The sequence below is a fragment of the Triturus cristatus genome, chromosome 8 (assembly GCF_964204655.1).
Source record: "Triturus cristatus chromosome 8, aTriCri1.1, whole genome shotgun sequence".
In the NCBI taxonomy this organism is placed as follows: Eukaryota; Metazoa; Chordata; class Amphibia; order Caudata; family Salamandridae; genus Triturus; species Triturus cristatus.
In genome coordinates, this window is record NC_140591.1 from 1059373513 (window position 1) to 1059393981 (window position 20469).

The following is a 20469-nucleotide window of genomic DNA, read 5'->3' on the forward strand; positions in this document are numbered from 1 at the left end:
AATGGTATCTAATTTGGATAACATGTGGAATGTTAAATCTAAGAACTTTGTTTTTGCCCACCAGGATTACAACTTGTGCCATGACTATGAACAAATATGTGGAAGAGAATGTTTCTCAGAAATCCTACACAACAATAAAATATTTTATGAAGATGCTGAGCAGTGTCAGTGAGACCCTCATCTTCATTTTCATGGGAGTGTCCACTGTTGGGAAGAATCACGAGTGGAACTGGGCCTTTGTCTGCTTCACCCTGATCTTCTGCTTGATTTGGCGCGCAGTAGGTAAGCACTGCTGCTGCTAAATGCAGTTATGAACTTTTTTTGTGTGATTTGAGGTATGATCTGGTGCTCAGAGCCTGGCTACCCACTGACCTGTGGCTTCATCCAACTTTTAATTTGGAAACAGAATAAGCGCAGGTGCCCAAAGTTTTTTTCAGAAGCCTCGGCTAGAGCTGTTGAAGATGAGGGTTTTACGAATACAAGGTGTTTAGTCTACCAGCCATCTAGTGCCTCTTTCGTCTACAATCCTACACTTTCTGTCCCTTTATCTCACTCCTGTAGGTTTTATGTCATTCCTGCTGTCTCCCTTTCTGACTGTTTTTCCATTATTCTCTTCCTCCTTCCCCGTTTTCTGCCTTTGACTCTTTTGTTCTGGGTCAAATTCTCATAAGATAAAATCAAGTCTCATTCCCAAAAAATCAGTCCAGGTGGGCCCTACTACAACCGCCAGCTCAAATTAGGCACTGGCTTCATCTTGGTATACGTTCACCTAGACCCATTGGGCACCAAGTGAGTTATGTGACAGATCTCTCTTTCTCTAAACCTACCCAGGCTGTCATGCAGACCTTAAAATGTGACAATATGCTCTGTTTATTTTCTCTATGCATGGGAACAAAGTGTGCCTTTTCTCTGCCATGTTTGCAACAAATTGGTGAGACATTCAACTATGTACAATGAATATAGTGCATGCACAGCTAGAATTATCTGAAAAAGGTTTCCAAATATACCATGCTCCTAACTATGTGAAATTGTACAGGACGCAATTTACTGTTTCTGAACTGGGCTTTTGCTTTACGAATGTTCTCGCAAAACTAGCAAAATTATGTACATTAAAATTATATTTGCCAATTCTTCACCTTTTTTTGAGTATTCCTCAAGCCTTTCCAGCTACTAACATGACTGAGATCTCTCTGCCAATCACTGCTGCAGGACTGAGATATCCCTTCTGGTCACCACTTGTATGACTGAGATCCCCTGTCTAGTAATGACAGTATGTTTTTTCACTCTTTACACATGCCTGATCACTCATTTTCATCCAACATGAATTTTAACTATGTAACAGGGCTCAATAAACATCTGCTTGAATGAATGATTACATTTTTGATTTATGTCCAAAATATTTTGTCCTATATTACAAGTCTGGATTAAGAAGCACATTTATTAAGTGGCCCACAAAACTACACTAATAATGATGTTGTTGTAGCCCAGATATTGAGTGATCATTATTACCACAATTGAGAACATGTGTAGTAAACTATCCTGATACTGGAGGACATAGACGTTTAATACATACAAGTGGCACATTCTTCCAGATGCATTTTTTAATCTAAAGAATAAAGGAGCTTTTCCGCTTCATCAATGATCATATCATAGGAAATTCACTTGCAAGTTTTATTTAGTCATTCATGTATGTGTTATTGACATTTCTTCATGAACAGTAAATAAACAAGCTGATTACAGGAGTTAAAGACACAACAAACTGGCCCATTATGAGTGAATGTGCTCTTTTAGCAATATTAGGACTGGTGTCGTATGAAATATATATTCAACACTAACAAGAAAATATCTCAATGCAGTTGTGCAATCATGTAAATGTAGAATTTATCTTAATTGTATTGCCTTTGAATTATTGTAAGGAAAGCAAGGGGAAGCAAGAATCAACCAACTAATTTATAGGCATACTCACAGAGTTCTTTACAGCCTATCTGTTGCTAAGGGTGGTGTCTGGGCAGCTAATGATTTAGTAAGACAGTAGGTACAGGTACTGCGTGTTGGTTGGTTTTAACCTGGTATGGGTTAGAAAATAATTCACTGACAAAAACAGATGAAACTGTGCAAAACCTGCCCAGACATTGACAGAAGCTCTGTTTCATGCTTCTGCTTTAAAGGACAAGTTACTTACCTTCGGCAATGCCTTATCTGGTAGAGATATGATCTAACCGTAGATTTCTTACCTGTGAACTTCCTGGCGTGAGAATGGATCTGGAAGATTTTTGATAGCAGTCGTTCAACTCAGCGTGATGTGGTAGTTGTTGGCTTCATCATCGTCGTGACGAACATTTGTCTATATTGGTGCCACCCCGGTGTGTTGACTTCAGTACTTTTCACGACTTTCCATGCCAGAAGTGCAGAGCCATGAAGTGACTGACTCTGGTGTGTTAAACCAACTAGGGCCCTGAAGGGAAACAGCCCTGACACTAAAAACTGATCCGCAGTGTGGTGGGGATGAGTGAGGTGGTAAGGAATCTGTCGCTAGATTATGTATCTACCAGTTTAGGCATTACCAAAGGTAAGTTACATGTCCATTTGATAAAGACATCTAGCCAAAGATTCCTTACCTGTAAACAGATAACCAAGCAATACCATCCCCGGAGGGGGGACTGTAGAAACGTTTTAAACCAAAAAGTCCTGTAGGACAGAACAGCCAAAAAGGCCCTCAACTCAGACCTGATTGTCTAGGCAGTAATGCTTGGTGAACGTTTACAGGGATGCCCACGTAGCCCCCTGGCAGATGTCAGGAACCAGAACCCACGCTGAAGGGCTGTGGTGGCTGTCTTAGCCCTGGTTTAATGATCTCCAAGGCCTTCAGGAGGCTGTGTCTTTGCCAAAGCATGACAAATCTTTATGCAGAGGATGACCCAATGTGAAATGGTTCTCTTCTGCACAGCACATTCATTCTTTTCTCCAAAGCACCCTATAAAGAGGAGGTCATCCACCCAGAACTCATTAGTGCGATCAAGGTAGAACGACTGCGCTCTTTTTTGGGTCCAGATGGTGGCGACGCTCTTCTTTGTTACAAGAATACGGAGGAGCATTGAAGTTGGGCAAGGTGACCGATTGCCCTAGGTGGAAAGGTGTCACCACCTTAGGCAAAAAAGAAGCTGTAGCATAATAAAGGTTGAAGGGGGAAACAAATGAGTAAGTCCCTTCAAGAATCTCTGTACAAGAGGTGATTTTAAAAGTGACGGTTGATCTGGAAACTGAAGAAAAGCAGAAAGGGCTGAAGGGTAACCCTTGAGTGTGCCAGCTGCTGGGCCAAGGAAGGAATGAAAAGAAGAATGTCAGAAAGAGAGGCAAACAGGGGGTAAACAGACTGTTATGTACAATATTTACAAAATATTTGCCATCAATAGGCGTATACTGACTTTGTGGAGGGTCACCTGGCTGCCAGAACAACTTCACAGGCTTTGGGAGGAAGGTCAAAAGCTGTAAACTATCACAGCTTAATCTCTATGCAAGGAGGTGGAGGATGGACAGGTTCGGTGGAGTGACAGAAGATCCTCCTAAAGGGGCAGCCTGACCGGATGATCAATGCTCATCTGCAAAAGCTTGGGATACCAAACTCTCTGTGCACAGTCCACAGCCACAAGAATGACTTGGGCCCGGTCGCTCCTGATCTTTGTGAGCACTCTGAACATGATTGGTGTGGGCGTTAGGGTGTGCAGGAGGCCTGTGTGCTATCGAGACGAAACGAGTTGCCTTGGAAACTCCAACGCACAAAACTGCTGACATTGCTCATTCTCTTGGGAGGTGAACAGATCTAACCAATGTTCTCCCCACTATTGAAAGACACCGTGCGCCACCTCCAGATTGATACTCCACTCGTGATCTGCTAGGCACCAATGGCTGAGTTAGTCTGCGCTGGCGTTCAAGGAATTGGCCAGGTGTTGAACCACCAGGGACATGCCCTATTGTTCCATCCAAGTCCAGAGATACAGGGCCTCTTGATAGAGGGTCCACGACCCCACCCACCCTGTTTGTTGCAGTACCACATGGCAGTAGCGTTGTCTGTGAACACTCAATCCAGCCACCCCTTGAGTGATGGTAAGAAGGCTTTCAGTGCCAATCGGATCGCACAAATCTCCAACAAGTTGATGTGGAGCCCGACTTCCGTCGGAGACCAAAGTCCTCTGAACTCCACTTCTCCCAGATGGCCACCCCATCCCAGAAGTGATGCATTCATCACCACTGTAAGATATGGTTGGGGAAGAGAAAGCGGTCTGCCTTTGACACAATTACGGTTTGTCATCCACCACTGCAGATCATTTGCAGTGCCCTCTGATATCTGAATTAGGTCAATGAGATTCCCCTGATTCTGCCCCTATTGGAACTCCAAGTCCCACTGCAGTTCCTGCATGTACCATCTGGCATGATCCACTAGCAGAATGCAAGTTGCCATGGGGCCCAGCAGCCTCAGTGTCATTCACACCGAAATCCTGGATAGAGGGTGAAACATTAGTATGAAAGTCTGAATATCCTGGACTCGCCACTCAGGAGGATAAGCCCTAAACTGCTCAGTGTCCAGACTGCTCTGATGAAAGGGAGCATCTGAGAGGGAGTGAGGTGTGACTTTGGCACGATGATAGTGAATTCCAGCGAATGGAGGAGGCTCGCTGTAGTCTGGAGGTGGGAGATGATTGGGACGAGCCTGCCTTCAACAACCAGTCATCAAGATAGGGGAAGACTAGAACCCCTGATCTCCGCAGATGGGCTGCGACCATATCCATCCTTTTAGTGAACACCCGAGGGGCACTGGTGAAGTCGAAGGGCAGCATGGTAAACTGAAAGTGCTCATGCCTACCTTAAACCGCAGGTAGCAGTGATGGGCAGGCAGGACGGGAATGTGGAAATAGGCATCCTGCAAGTCCAACTATACCATCCAGTCTCCTGGGTTCAGGGCAGACAGGACCTGAGCAAGAGTGAGCATCTTGAACTTTTCTTTTTTGAGGAAGTAGTTGGGTCTCTGAGGTCAAGGATAGGACGAAGGCCTCTGTCCTTCATTGGAACCAGAAAATAACGGGAATCGCAACCACAGCCTATTTCTGGCCTGGGAACCCTCTCTATAGCTCCCTTGGCCAAGAGAGTTTTGACTTCCTTGTGAAGTAAGGCAAGGTGATCCTCCATCAGATGATCGTAAGGTGGAGGCATGGAGGGAGGGGTAGTCTCAAAGGGGAGGGAGTAGCTCCTTTTGACTATTTGCAACACCCACCTGTTTGAGGTGACATCCCGCCAGTGGTGGAGGTGATGGCGTATCCTGCCACTGATTGGACACATATAATCTGGGAGGATCGTACTAAGAAGGTTTGGAGGAAGAGGGGGAAGGGGTTGTGGACTGACTTGACTTCTGGCCTCCCTTACCTGCAGGGTTGGGGTGAACCACATCCACGGCCACACCGAGGTTGCAGAATTTGTACAGTCCTCTGGCTGGGGTAGGGCTGGCATGGTTGGAAGCCCCTTCCATTGCCATGAATGGAGTGAAAGCCAGACACATGCCAGGATGACGTTAAGAGGCCCATGGACTTGGCCGCGGTCCGTGACTCCTTGAAGCGCTCTAGTCCGCCCTGTCCCCAAAGAGAGGAGGGACATCAAAGGGCATGTCCATAAGGTTGGCTTGGGCATCATTCGAGAAGCCAGACGTTCTCAGCCAGGTGTGGCGCCTAACAGCCACCATTGAGGAAATCGTTCTACCCAGCGAGTATGTTGTGTCTAGGCCACAACGCATGGCAAACTTTGCTAGATCTCTCCCATCTGCCACAGCCTGGGAAAGGACTGCTCAGGCCTCCCCAGGGACTTCTGGCAGCACTTGTGCATCCGTTTCTCATAGCAAATGGGATTAACGGATCAAGAAACATGCAGTGTTTACCTACCACAATGCTAGGCTAGTGAAAGAGAAGATTTTCTTAGCAAAGCTGTTCAGCCTTTTAGATTCCCTGTCTGGGGGTGTGGAAGGGAATGTGCTATGGGAAGTAGAGGCTTGGACCACCAAGCTCTCTGGGGTGGGTGGATGGAGAGGAAAGCTGGGTCGCCCGGTGCAGGGTTTTGGCAGTGGGCGATCATTCTGTTCACAGGAGCCCCTGTGCTGGACTTGGACCAGGTGCCTAGTAGAACCTTTGTCAATGCCTCATTAAAGGGCAGCAAGGGTTCCAAGGTGGAAACACCAGTCTGCAGGACCTCCGTCAAGACATTAGTCTAGACCGACACTGTATGAAGCTGCAGGTCCAAGAGCTCCACAGCCCTACGTGTCACCATGGCAAAGTAAGCCCCCTCCCCATAGCCTGGTTAGGCGGAGACAGTATGCCAGGCTCTGGAGAGGTGTCCAATGTACTGGCATCACCCATGTCCTCGTACCAGTCCATTTCCTCATTGTAAAGCAGGATTTCTAAGGGATATAGATACCACTCCCAATCTTCATCCAGTCCTAGCCCTTCAGAATAAGGCACAGGATATGACATGGAGCCCAACGGCTCCATCAGCACTGGTCTTGGCGTCTGTGGATGCCCAGCCAGCTCTGTGTGCTCTATGTCGTTCAGAATGATGATAGGGAAAATGCCGCGGGGTGCCGGTGGCATTGAGGGTCTCGGCATCAGACGGGGTGCCAGGGAAGGTCAAAGTGGTACAACCGGCGCTGGTCCAGACCCAGGAAGAGATCCAAGAGGAGCCCGTGGTGCCAGCGGCGGAGGCACAGATCCCACAGGGTCTCCTTCTCCTGAGCCTGCGGTGCCCATAGGCAGGCCAGGAGGGTCAGGCCGTCCAAATATGGTACACATGGAATCATGGAATTATTTTAACTGTGCAGGGGTTGCTACCGGCCCCGGAAAGAGGGAGAAACACAGAGCCGACAACATTCACTTCATAGAGTGGGGCCTCAAATGCAGAGACTCCTCCGTCGTCGGGTGACGGACAGGGCAAAGTTGAAGCATGCTTAGACTTTTTGCACTTTTTTTGGTGCTTCTTACCTGACCTCGATGACTTTGAGTGGGAGAAAGAAGAATTCGATCCCCCAGAGAAGTGCTTGGACCTTCCTCTTGACCGAGACCGGGAGCTAGATCTCCGGGGAGATCTCGGTGGCACTGGACCGCAAGCAGCTTTAGGGACCACTCCTTCAAAGCTTTCAACGCCATGGCCCGGCAGTTGGAGCACGACTTCAGGTTGTGGTCGCATCCAGGCACCACGAACATACCAGATGGGGGTCTGAGTCCGACATGGCGCAGTGACAGGCGCCTCATGGTTTGAACCCCGAGGTCTTCTTACCGACCATTCTACACACCAAAAAGTTTGACTAAAAGTCAAAAAAGGTCTGTCAATAATTGTCAGGAGGTAGCTCTCTTCAACGGATCTGCACTGGCTGGCGAGAAAGAAAAGAACTGAAGTCAGTGCACCGGGTTGGTGCCTATATAGACAATGCGGATGTCACGATTATGATGAACCCGACGCCTGTGACGTCACACGAAGTCTGTCGACGCCATCTATTGACGCACAGGTGTACCGCCATCACAAATATTTGGGATCCAGCCTGACGCCTGGAAGTTCACAGGTAAGGAATCTGCGGCTAGATGTCTCTATCAGATAGCCATTTTTTCATTTAGCTGATGTCCTCTTTTTGCATGCCCCCCAGCGAGTTATGAAAGAGGTTGTGTAGGGCATGTGATGTCCTTTGGGAAGGGGCAAGGGGCCACCCCAAAGGCTTCTATGAACACAGCTACAGGTTGCATGATGTAGTAACTGATGTGCAAAATGCATATTTTTTACCAACACAATTGTTGCTGTTAGTGTATTCTTATTCAGTAATTTGCCAGCAGTAGTACATTGCCAATCAAAACCCTAAAAGCCTCCAAAAAGGTCTGAATATCGAAAGACAAATTTAAGTAGAAGCCATTTAATATGTTCCTATGCCAAAATAGCTATGAATAGTTTGAGAATTATACTGGTCTTGATGTCAAATTTGATGGTGGCCTGAAATTATTGAAAGTTTTACAGGGTCTCATACTTATTTTGTTCAAATACAACTGCCAATCGTTTGCAAAAGTTTACATTTTTCAGTAATATTCCCAATAAGCAGGTTGGTAGCGGGTCTGCTGTGTGACTCTATTACAGGGTTCTCCAACATTTTCTCTGATAAGAGCCACTCATGCTCAATGAAAAGCATCCTGAGCTACCGTTATTGGTGTTCCACCAGTGACCATGTCAAACAAGATTACATTTCTGGCCACCCCACGCAAGATTAACAGCGGTGATCACCTCACTGCATCAAGCAGCGTTGCTAGCAGTATTGAAAAAAGGCATTTTCAATTTGAACTGTCCCCACGTGGGTAACACGTGACAGCCAGAGCTGAAATGCCCTGGTCAGCAAGGTGAAATTGGTAATATTGCATGATTTTTCACTCAAATATGAGCTCAACTGTATTTTGGAAATCTGTTTTTCTCTAAGCATCAGCTTTTTGAGTTCTGAAAATGCACACATCTTCGTCTCGAATACACGCTTTTCAATTTTAGTATACATACATTAATTTAACCAAACAAACATGTCTGATTAAGTAGGCTGGACTGCACAGAGATCTACTTACAGACAGCTGGAGAGCTACTCGTAGCTCCAGAGCTATTCGTTGGAGAAGCTTGCTCTATTGGTTTGCATCATCATAGTTAACCTTATGGAATGGCAGACAAACATCCTTTTAAGCGAGGAGCAAAAACAAGTCACAAGGAGTAATGCAAAGCAACTGTCATAAACACCTTGCCTTAAAAATAATACTGAAAAAAACATGTATTCTAATTCTGAAGGGTACTCACTTTTTCTCCAAATCACTTTATTTTAGGCACCTAAGTGCAATTAAATGCTAAAATAATAAAGATTGTTTAGGATAAAGTTTTCAAAATTGATGACCTTTTCAAGATTTTTCCCATAAAATCTGATGTTATTATCACAGGAAAGGGTGCATTCTCTTGATTTAACTCACCTAAACTCATAATTTTGGGGTCCCAAAATAGGGCATGCATTCCTTATTTATGCAGCTGTGATGCATAACCATGCGTTCATGTGGAAATATGTAATTCGCTTTGCACACGTTTCTGCCTCTCGTGCATCCTTGCCTTCATTCACAGTCTTTTAACCTCATAAACACGTGTTTGAGCTGTAAGAGAGAGTATGTTGTCATTATAGGTAAATTCTAAACTGAAGAATGCCAGCCTTCTGAAAATAGGTTGATTTTCATGGAAAAGATACACCGGGCCAAGGTAAAACAAAAAACAAAAACCTTACAATTCCCAGTATATCTGGAGTTGTAAGAATAAATGTTAAAAAAAAGAAAAAAAATCTAAAATCAAATCTAAAAACAGGTCACAGTGTGCTATTTGATGTCTACCACAAACCCAGTGGGAGAAGTAGCACATACCATGGGGAACAAGCAGAGAACAGAAAAGTGAAAGTTAAAAGTAAAAAAAAATTGCACGGAAACATGAACAGAATAAAAGCATCACGGCATTCTCAGGTGGAGGTCTAGGAAGAGTGAGTAGGGGTTAAGACAAAGGCACACAGAGAATTTAAAGGAAGGGGAGAAAACATCCACCTCGTAGAAAACAACAAAATAAGAGGATTACATGGAGGGAAGGTTAAGGTGAAGTCCCAGTTCTCTTTTAAAAGGCAGAAGAGACAAAAATGCGGGAGAAAATTAAAGAAAAAAAGGAAAAACCAAAGAGAAAATGTTTTTTATCAAGAAGGGCATTCACCAGGATAGTCTAATGCCATTCTATGTGCAATACTCATTAAACAGGTTTGATTAAAAAAATTCGCCAGCCATTTTTTTCCAGGTTGGTTTTTCGTTAGCTAGACATGGAGCCATATTATATGCCCATGTAAAGCAAGAGCATGACACACACGCACAATTCATCTTGTCCTAAATGCCTGCACTTTGCCACATACTAAGCATGAATAGCAATATTAATCTGCCCAAACCAGTAGAGAGACTCATATAGATCTTTTTGGAAGCATTCATGTTAAAATAGAAATAGGGTCAGACGATGGAAGGCTTGTTGAGAAGCCAAGGCTATATGGAAACTCGCAGTGAGAATTGTCAAGTCACCGATCAAAAACCTGCTAATTCTGTAGTACCACTTCCTAGACACGCCCAAAATGATTGGACATCTGAATTTGCCATAACTAAAGTGCTTACATCACTTATAGTCACAGATAGAATGGCTTCGACAACATAATAATGTACTCTTAAAAATAATACACAGCTCTGTACCCCCATATGTTACTCCAATTAAATCTTTAAACAAGCACTAGCAACAGTCACCTTTTTGTCTCAGAGTTCATTAGAATGATTCTCTCAAATATATCATCATTTGATTATGTTCATGATCAATCACATAGCATACTTTCTCATTGAATCCATTCAGCTTACACATTCACAGTACGACGTGCGGGATGATGTAAAGAGATTTACTTCCTGTGGGTATTCACATCAGGGCCGTCCTGCTAGTGATGGTGTTAGCTGAGGCGCAGTGTGTACTTAACTTCTTCGTGCCAACAAAATTGTTGGTCTTAGTATTATCACATTCAGTTGCTGGCCACCCAGAGCTCACTGCCAGGCACATCAGCGTGATGGAAAATGTGATCCCTGCACAAATAGGAGCCAACATTTATCCGAGGATAATGTGCAGGGAAAATCTGGTACATACGAAGTTCAATGTCCCATCACAAACTTGTACGAGGAGGTATTTATCACATCCAGTAAATATCTCTCCCAGGAGTCACAATATTTACAGAGAGCAGTACATTCTTTAGTATTTACCTCCCACTTCATAATCAGTGCCCAGGAACAAAATATGACTTCTAAAAGTGATTTCATATGATGCCCAAACAGTTGTGGTATTTACAAGAATTCATTTAAATTACTGAAACGTTTACTTTGGGTTGCTATTGCTCCAGCGGAAAAGGGCAAATTTACATATCCTCCCTGCTTCACAGACTCGTCATCACACTAACTCATTCATACACGCATTCATTGGTGGGGCCCATAACATCAACACTCATACTTTTCACTCCGAATCTGCACACAGGAGGAAAGAAGCGCTGCACATGTGGGGGTGGTACCTTATTACCTATAGGAGAAAAAATCTTTACATTATTATATACATCAATACCTATAGAATCCTAACTTTATCAAGGCACTCCACCACTTAGTCGGCGGACCAATTAGTTGGACTGGTTGATGGTGATTTAGAACCAGCTAAAACCACATTTAAAGCTTCGGAACCTACCATCAGTATCTTATTAAAAGAATCACAAACTCATTTTCTTAATCAATGATTTAGTTTATCTAATTAATACGCTTTCATTTGCATTATCAGCATTTTAATTAACACAGAGTCTTCAATTTTCCATATTTGGCACAAATTATCATGACAATTATATTTACCTAAATCTTGATATCGATGACCATTTCCAAAATCCTGTTCGCCCTGCATAAATCAAAACCCTTCGGGTGAAATCGTCCAATCAAATGCAGGCTAATACCCAAATAAGTCCGGGAAAAGTTCTTTTCGCTCGGCACAACACAGTCCCAAAGAACAAAAGGACCAGGCAATCGTGTAAGCAAATCGATCAGCAGCCACCAACACAAATTTGTGACGCACTTCTGGAACGCACACATCTACCCTCTTCTAAGTCCCCCTTTTTATAGTAAATTCTAAGATAATCGGCAACATTTTCCAAAATCGATACACTCTGATTGGCTAAGCCCTTGAAATTTGTAATACAGGACGTTGTTCCCAGGTTCTCTTGGTTCTCAGGGAATCGAATATGTCATCTTTTAGTTTGTACAGTTTTCATGCGAAAATCCTTAATTAACGACATGTAGTCCTCTGAGCACAGGTTGTCATTGTCTGTTCTGTCATTCACACTAGCTGAGTTCTGGCAATCCTCCACGTTCCTATCCTTGACGAGGGAAGGTCGCCTGGAGATCTTCAGAGCCATCCGAGTCTGTGCAGTAGACATCGCGCTCACATGACGGTGGCCACTTCCGAACTCCATTTTGAATATTGCGGCCTAGTTGGCCCGAATGCCAACTTAAGCAAAACAAACATAAAAAGTAATTAATATACGGAAATGAAGATTCTAATATTTAAACCCACACTAATCCCAATATGTATAAGTAATTTCCTAGCTTATAGCGACATTTAAAGCAATAATACTCACCATTCCGCAACACCAGGAACGCAAACCATCACAAAAGTAGCATAAATCATGCAATTTTCTGTACCAACACATTCTACATTTAATATGCGTACCGCAATTAGCATTTAGTCCCACGTATATTTTGTGTTTATTAAGAATTTGTTAATATTACCACTCCAAACAGTTAATAAAGGTGAATAATTAGAATAGTTACGTAATTAGTATTTTATCATGCAAATAGAGAAGGTATTTCATAGATTTGCGTTTATGGAAATGATTTCTCAGTTCTCTTACTTTTGATTACATCACATCATAGTTTCCCCCATCTCATCCTCTCTTGTTTTCTTATACATATTTTCTTTCCATTCTTCTAATTCTATATCTCCCATTTCTCTTTCCCTTGTTTCTTTCTCTCTTTTCTTTGCAACTTCTCTTTTTATACATACACATCCTAATCTCAAAAACAATATTAGTATTACCACACAAGTCACTGGAATTAGAATCTTACCTACAAATGAACTACCTAATTTGATTAAGAAGCTATTTATAGTAGAAAACCCTTTACCAGTCTTTTCCCAAACACTTTCAACCTCCAATGGAACAATTTCCTCATGCAAGTCTGTTATATTCTTAATATATTTCTTTAAATCCTGACTCTCGTCAGGAATATAAGTACAACAATGTTGCACTTTCAGCATTCCACAGACTCCTCCCTCTTTTGCCAAAATATTATCAAGGGCAAGTCGATTTTGCATAACCATAGCTCTCATGGCAACCATTTCGGTATTTACCAGTAAGAACCCTCCAGCAGTGCTTGTTGATAAGCGATCCACTACTGTAGACAATTTTCTAATTTTATGTGCATTTAGAGATATTCCAATGGCTGGTATCAGTGCTCCAAAAATATCCTCTACAATTTCTGACCAACTTTCCCTCCTCCTACGTGTTAGTTATCTACCTATCTCGTGCACACCATCTTTTCCCCTTCCCACGTGAAATATCTTTGGGAAGACCAGGCCTAGGTAACATGTGCCATACCAATAGTCCGGTAACCTATAATAAGCTTTTTTCCCGCAGATGAAATATAACCCAGGGAATACCGGATCGTTTCCTCCTTTAAATCCCCATTCTCCCATGATTCTATATGTATCATGGCATTCACTCGCACCTATAAAATAATTATCATAAACAATTTCATTTCTTCTGATACACAATTTCCCTCTCTGAGGCCAATCTAAAGCCATAGCCAGGCTGTTTTATCCCTTCAAATGTTTTTCTTTCTGAACATCCCAAACTGTTGTTTCCTCTTTTCCCTCTGGTATCTTTCTTTGCATCTTAATTCTCCTTTCTTCAACCATATCCAAGAAGGTCTTTTCTTCTTTTCTCAGACTACAAGTAAGATTATTCTTAAACACTTCTTCTAAAGTTAATTCTCTAGTTTCTAAGAAGTATTCACCTAAAACTTTCCGCAACACCAGGAACGAAACCATCACAAAAGTAGCACAAATCATGCAATTTTCTATACCAACACATTCTACATTTAATATCCGTACCACAGTTAGTCCTTAGAATTATTTGCCATGCACTTAGCATTTAGTCCCACGTATAATTTGTGTTTCTTAAGGTGCAAGACTTGGTTAATATTAACACTCCAAACAGTTAATAGAGGTGAATAATTAGAATTGTTACGTAATTAGTATTTCATCATGCAAATAGGGAAGGTATACAAAATTTTGCTTTACCTGCTCCACTACTATCACTGCTTAGAATCACCACTTCCAACCTTTAGCAAGTATAGTTCTTCTCATGAATATTCTTTAAAAATTGGCTGTTGGGAATCCACTTATGTGTAAAGATTCACACTGACCCTCATGTGAATAGCATACACTATCCTATAAGACGAAGAAACAGCAGGGGATCACCACATGAGTCATGTCACCAAAATTCCAGAGTGTGTACAGCATGGCACAGCTCCTCATCACTGGAGCCCATGAGACCTGGTGAGTCAGATAGATATACTCTACTAGGATGCATTACAAATGCAGCTACAGCGAGATATATCTTATCTCTCTGGTCACCACACACAATGTCATGCATCACATCACATTACATTGAATACCCTCTGCATCATCTGGAAGGTAACTCAAAAATCCCTCAAAATACCACATAGATTTAGGTACTCAGCCTAAGTCTGGATGAAACCTACAGTCCAACAAAGATGCTTAGCTCTTCATCCCCAAATGGAGGAGATAAATACTTGGACGGAAAATAAACTTTCAACGGAGGGAACTGAACTTTGGAACTGTCTCTCACATGAAAAAAGGGACTAACTCTACGTTTTTCAAAGCCAAACTGAAAAAGCGTCAGATGAATTAATTCTCTCTTGCCTGCTTAACGGCCTCTTGATATGTCTGTAATGTTCCCACTTGCAATTCTGTTCTCTCCTCACATGACATTCCCTCCTCCCTTCCCCTCTCCTTTCTTGTGCCTTGAAAATAAGTGTTTGCTATATTGTACACATAAAAAATATGAATACACGTAAAAACACAAACACTATTCACTAAGGGATTTGGTCCAACAAGAGGTACAACAGCACTGGGGAGTATAACGCACACCAATATAGACATTTTTACAAAGAGATCCTTCACGAAGGAGCATAAACACACTCATAATTCATGATATATCCATGTAATTCTTAATTCTGTCCAGCATAATTTTAAACAGGCATTGACCAAGCTAATAGTTCTGCCCTTGTTTTAGAGCTTGCACACATTGATAACACCACAAGGAAACAGAGAAAACATACAGATAATACATAATGGTGTAGTCCCTGGCACAGGACCATCTAATAGGCACTCCAGGCTACATACGTAATGCGAAACAAATATTTTATTTTTCAGCTTCGGGTGTTTGTATGTATTTTAACTTAAAGGTTTCCTTCCCAATTACATTTTTCTAGGAAACATCCAGTATCAGTCCCTTTAGCTTTATTAGCGGTCAATTGTAGGTTGACCAAATTAATTATGTCCTGCATTTCATTTAAGTTTTCACCTAATAAATATATATATATAGATGCTGTGTTTGCCTTCAAATAAACTGGATAGTAAAGTTGGTGTCGAGTGCGTCTTTAAGCCTCTGGGCAATTTGTGATGAACATTAACACACGGCGCCCTACCGTGAAAGACTGCACCATTTCAAACTGGATGAAAGGCTGCTGGTGCGAACTGTTGTCACCTGAATGCGGCACACCGACTTTGGTAAATATGACCAGCGGAGCACTTTGTGACCTACTCAAGGGAATAATATTGCATTAAGGAATGTTAACTATATGCGAACTCACTTAGAGAATATAATTGCTTTGACAGGGACTCTAAGTCCCAGCATGCAGTATGGAACATCGCGCACGAAGCGCACGCACAAAGCGAGACTCAACGAGAGTTGTTAAAAGCATGCAATCAATGAGAGACTCAAAGCACCTCGCAGAACTGTTACATGCAAAGTGGCCTCTGAGGAAGAAGTTGCTCGCTTCGAAACGCGTCAGGCCCAGACAAGTATACTACGTGAGTGCAGATGCTGTGTTTGCCTTCAAATAAACTGGATAGTAAAGTTGGTGTCGAGTGCGTCTTTAAGCCTCTGGGCAATTTGTGATGAACATTAAGACACGGCGCCCTACCGTGAAAGACTGCACCATTTCAAACTGGATGAAAGGCTGCTGTTGCGAACTGTTGTCACCTGAATGCGGCACACCGACTTTGGTAAATATGACCAGCGGAGCACTTTGTGACCTACTCAAGGGAATAATATTGCATTAAGGAATGTTAACTATATGCGAACTCACTTAGAGAATATAATTGCTTTGACGGGGACTCTAAGTCCCAGCATGCAGTATGGAACATCGCGCACGAAGCGCACGCACAAAGCGAGACTCAACGAGAGTTGTTAAAAGCATGCAATCAATGAGAGACTCAAAGCACCTCGCAGAACTGTTACATGCAAAGTGGCCTCTGAGGAAGAAGTTGCTCGCTTCGAAACGCGTCAGGCCCAGACAAGTATACTACGTGAGTGCAGATGCTGTGTTTGCCTTCAAATAAACTGGATAGTAAAGTTGGTGTCGAGTGCGTCTTTAAGCCTCTGGGCAATTTTTGATGAACATTAAGACACGGCGCCCTACCGTGAAAGACTGCACCATTTCAAACTGGATGAAAGGCTGCTGGTGCGAACTGTTGTCACCTGAATGCGGCACACCGACTTTGGTAAATATGACCAGCGGAGCACTTTGTGAACTACTCAAGGGAATAACATTGCATTAAGGAATGTTAACTATATGCGAACTCACTTAGAGAATATAATTGCTTTGACGGGGACTCTAAGTCCCTGCATGCAGTATGGAACATCGCGCACGAAGCGCACGCACAAAGCGAGACTCAACGAGAGTTGTTAAAAGCATGCAATCAATGAGAGACTCAAAGCACCTCGCATAACTGTTACATGCAAAGTGGCCTCTGAGGAAGAAGTTGCTCGCTTCGAAACGCGTCAGGCCCAGACAAGTATACTACGTGAGTGCAGATGCTGTGTTTGTCTTCAAATAAACTGGATAGTAAAGTTGGTGTCGAGTGCGTCTTTAAGCCTCTGGGCAATTTGTGATGAACATTAAGACACGGCGCCCTACCGTGAAAGACTGCACCATTTCAAACTGGATGAAAGGCTGCTGGTGCGAACTGTTGTCACCTGAATGCGGCACACCGACTTTGGTAAATATGACCAGCGGAGCACTTTGTGACCTACTCAAGGGAATAATATTGCATTAAGGAATGTTAACTATATGCAAACTCACTTAGAGAATATAATTGCTTTGACGGGGACTCTAAGTCCCAGCATGCAGTATGGAACATTGCGCACGAAGCGCACGCACAAAGCGAGACTCAACGAGAGTTGTTAAAAGCATGCAATCAATGAGAGACTCAAAGCACCTCGCAGAACTGTTACATGCAAAGTGGCCTCTGAGGAAGAAGTTGCTCGCTTCGAAACGCGTCAGGCCCAGACAAGTATACTACGTGAGTGCAGATGCTGTGTTTGCCTTCAAATAAACTGGATAGTAAAGTTGGTGTCGAGTGCGTCTTTAAGCCTCTGGGCAATTTGTGATGAACATTAAGACACGGCGCCCTACCGTGAAAGACTGCACCATTTCAAACTGGATGAAAGGCTGCTGGTGCGAACGGTTGTCACCTGAATGCGGCACACCGACTTTGGTAAATATGACCAGCGGAGCACTTTGTGACCTACTCAAGGGAATAATATTGCATTAAGGAATGTTAACTATATGCGAACTCACTTAGAGAATATAATTGCTTTGACGGGGACTCTAAGTCCCAGCATGCAGTATGGAACATCGCGCACGAAGCGCACGCACAAAGCGAGACTCAACGAGAGTTGTTAAAAGCATGCAATCAATGAGAGACTCAAGCACCTCGCAGAACTGTTACATGCAAAGTGGCCTCTGAGGAAGAAGTTGCTCGCTTCGATACGCGTCAGGCCCAGACAAGTATACTACGTGAGTGCAGATGCTGTGTTTGCCTTCAAATAAACTGGATAGTAAAGTTGGTGTCGAGTGCGTCTTTAAGCCTCTGGGCAATTTGTGATGAACATTAAGACATGGCGCCCTACCGTGAAAGACTGCACCATTTCAAACTGGATGAAAGGCTGCTGGTGCGAACTCTTTGTCACCTGAATGCGGCACACCGACTTTGGTAAATATGACCAGCGGAGCACTTTGTGACCTGCTCAAGGGAATAATATTGCATTAAGGAATGTTAACTATATGCGAACTCACTTAGAGAATATAATTGCTTTGACGGGGACTCTAAGTCCCAGCATGCAGTATGGAACATCGCGCACGAAGCGCACGCACAAAGCGAGACTCAACGAGAGTTGTTAAAAGCATGCAATCAATGAGAGACTCAAAGCACCTCGCAGAACTGTTACATGCAAAGTGGCCTCTGAGGAAGAAGTTGCTCGCTTCGAAACGCGTCAGGCCCAGACAAGTATACTACGTGAGTGCAGATGCTGTGTTTGCCTTCAAATAAACTGGATAGTAAAGTTGGTGTCGAGTGCGTCTTTAAGCCTCTGGGCAATTTTGTGATGAACATTAAGACACGGCGCCCTACCGTGAAAGACTGCACCATTTCAAACTGGATGAAAGGCTGCTGGTGCGAACTGTTGTCACCTGAATGCGGCACACCGACTTTGGTAAATATGACCAGCGGAGCACTTTGTGACCTACTCAAGGGAATAATATTGCATTAAGGAATGTTAACTATATGCGAACTCACTTAGAGAATATAATTGCTTTGACGGGGACTCTAAGTCCCAGCATGCAGTATGGAACATCGCGCACGAAGCGCACGCACAAAGCGAGACTCAACGAGAGTTGTTAAAAGCATGCAATCAATGAGAGACTCAAAGCACCTCGCAGAACTGTTACATGCAAAGTGGCCTCTGAGGAAGAAGTTGCTCGCTTCGAAACGCGCCAGGCCCAGACAAGTATACTACGTGAGTGCAGATGCTGTGTTTGCCTTCATATAAACTGGATAGTAAAGTTGGTGTCGAGTGCGTCTTTGAGCCTCTGGGCAATTTGTGATGAACATATATTTATATATATATATATATATATATACATGTGTTTCAGGTAATAAATATATATAAATATAAATATATATATATATATATATTCAATGAGAAGAAAAGACAGGACATATTGGATGAAAATCGCAAAGTAACAGAGAAATCAAATCCAATCCAATCGGAGGACACTACAGTGAGACTAATCCTGGATCATACCAGAGAATCAAAACAAATAGTGGGAATTCTTAGGAAAAAAAGAATATCTTACAATTGAATCCAACAGTGAACGGAATAATGGGCAAACACACAAACATTACATTCCGCCATGCCAAAAATCTGAGAGATAAATTGGTACATAGCCATCATCAAGATCAAGAAAAAAAGAAAGGGACACAATGGCTAAGGACAAAGGGCTTCCTAAAATGCCACGCATGTAAAGTTTGACAGATTGCTTAAACTACGACGGAAGTCATGTTACCTAAAAACAGGACATGGCAAATAAAAGAATTGATAACGTGTAAAAGCCAATTTGTTGTGTACGTGATCGAATGTCCGTGCTTACTAAAGTATATAGGTAGCACGAAGTGTGAGTTGAAAAAGAGAATACTCGAACACGTGCAAGCAACGATCAACAAGGATAGGAGCAACGCAGTGGCCAAACATATGGAACTTAGCCATGAAGGAGACTGGAAATCTTTACGGTTCTATGCACTTGAAACAATATCTCCACATGTGAGACGTGGGGATCGGGAAAAAAAACTGAGGCACAGAGAATCCCGTCAAATATTGAACTTTAGAACTTTCACTCCGTGGGGCTTCAACCAAAGTGAAGAATTATATGTTCATCTTTAAATGGAACTGTGTAAATTATAATTACGACACAATGATGTCCATCCTGAGAAAGGGGAGAGGGGGAAAAAAATGTTTTTATTAACTTACATGGTGGCGGGGTTTTTTTTCTCTCATGTCGGAATGTGTTTCTGAATTTTCATAGGTAGTTGTAAAAAAATTCTCTTTTGTCTCACAAATTTAACATTAAATGAGGTAGCATAATGATAATGTCGTTCAGGAGAATAAATTAAGAAATTGCCCACTAGAGGGCAAAAAATACATAAAATAACGTAAAGTAACAACTTAGTAGGGAGAGGATAGAAGTCGTCACATAGTAATGCATGTGATTTTCAGGAGAGCCCACTGGAGAGCTTAACAATAGCAAAATTGAATTACATGCGGAATAAGTCTTACAGCATTATAACATAATGGGAAAAAATACAAATAATCGAGGTTGGGATTTCATTTTAATAGTGGGAATCAGAGCTCAGATTTATAGAGATAAAAATAGTGAGCAGTCAGAATATAAAAATCATGGAATTGTGACTGAGTCTATAAAATGATGAAGGTGCTCCTGCAGAGATATTATTTTAATCAGAACATTGCAGCCTGTGCAAATACCGGCTTTGATAAAATGAGCAGAATAATCGATAAAGTTTCAGTTGAAACCTCGAGGTAAAAATATTTCCTCTCTCTCGGTAAAAGTTCATTAGGAAAAGAACAACAAAAACAATACATCATAATGTAAAATGAACGTACTTTATACATAAAGGATGAGACAA

The 20469-nt window shown here is 42.6% G+C and overlaps 1 protein-coding gene across 1 annotated transcript in view; it reads left to right on the top strand.

The window, feature by feature from the left end:
- LOC146805380 (sodium/hydrogen exchanger 2-like) overlaps positions 1-20469 on the top strand; it is a 588486-nt gene that overhangs the window by 375937 nt on the left and 192080 nt on the right. Inside the window, exon 4 of the mRNA XM_085622598.1 lies at positions 65-282. Within this exon, the coding sequence (XP_085478724.1) occupies positions 65-282 (218 nt within the window). The remainder of the gene's footprint in view (positions 1-64; positions 283-20469) is intronic.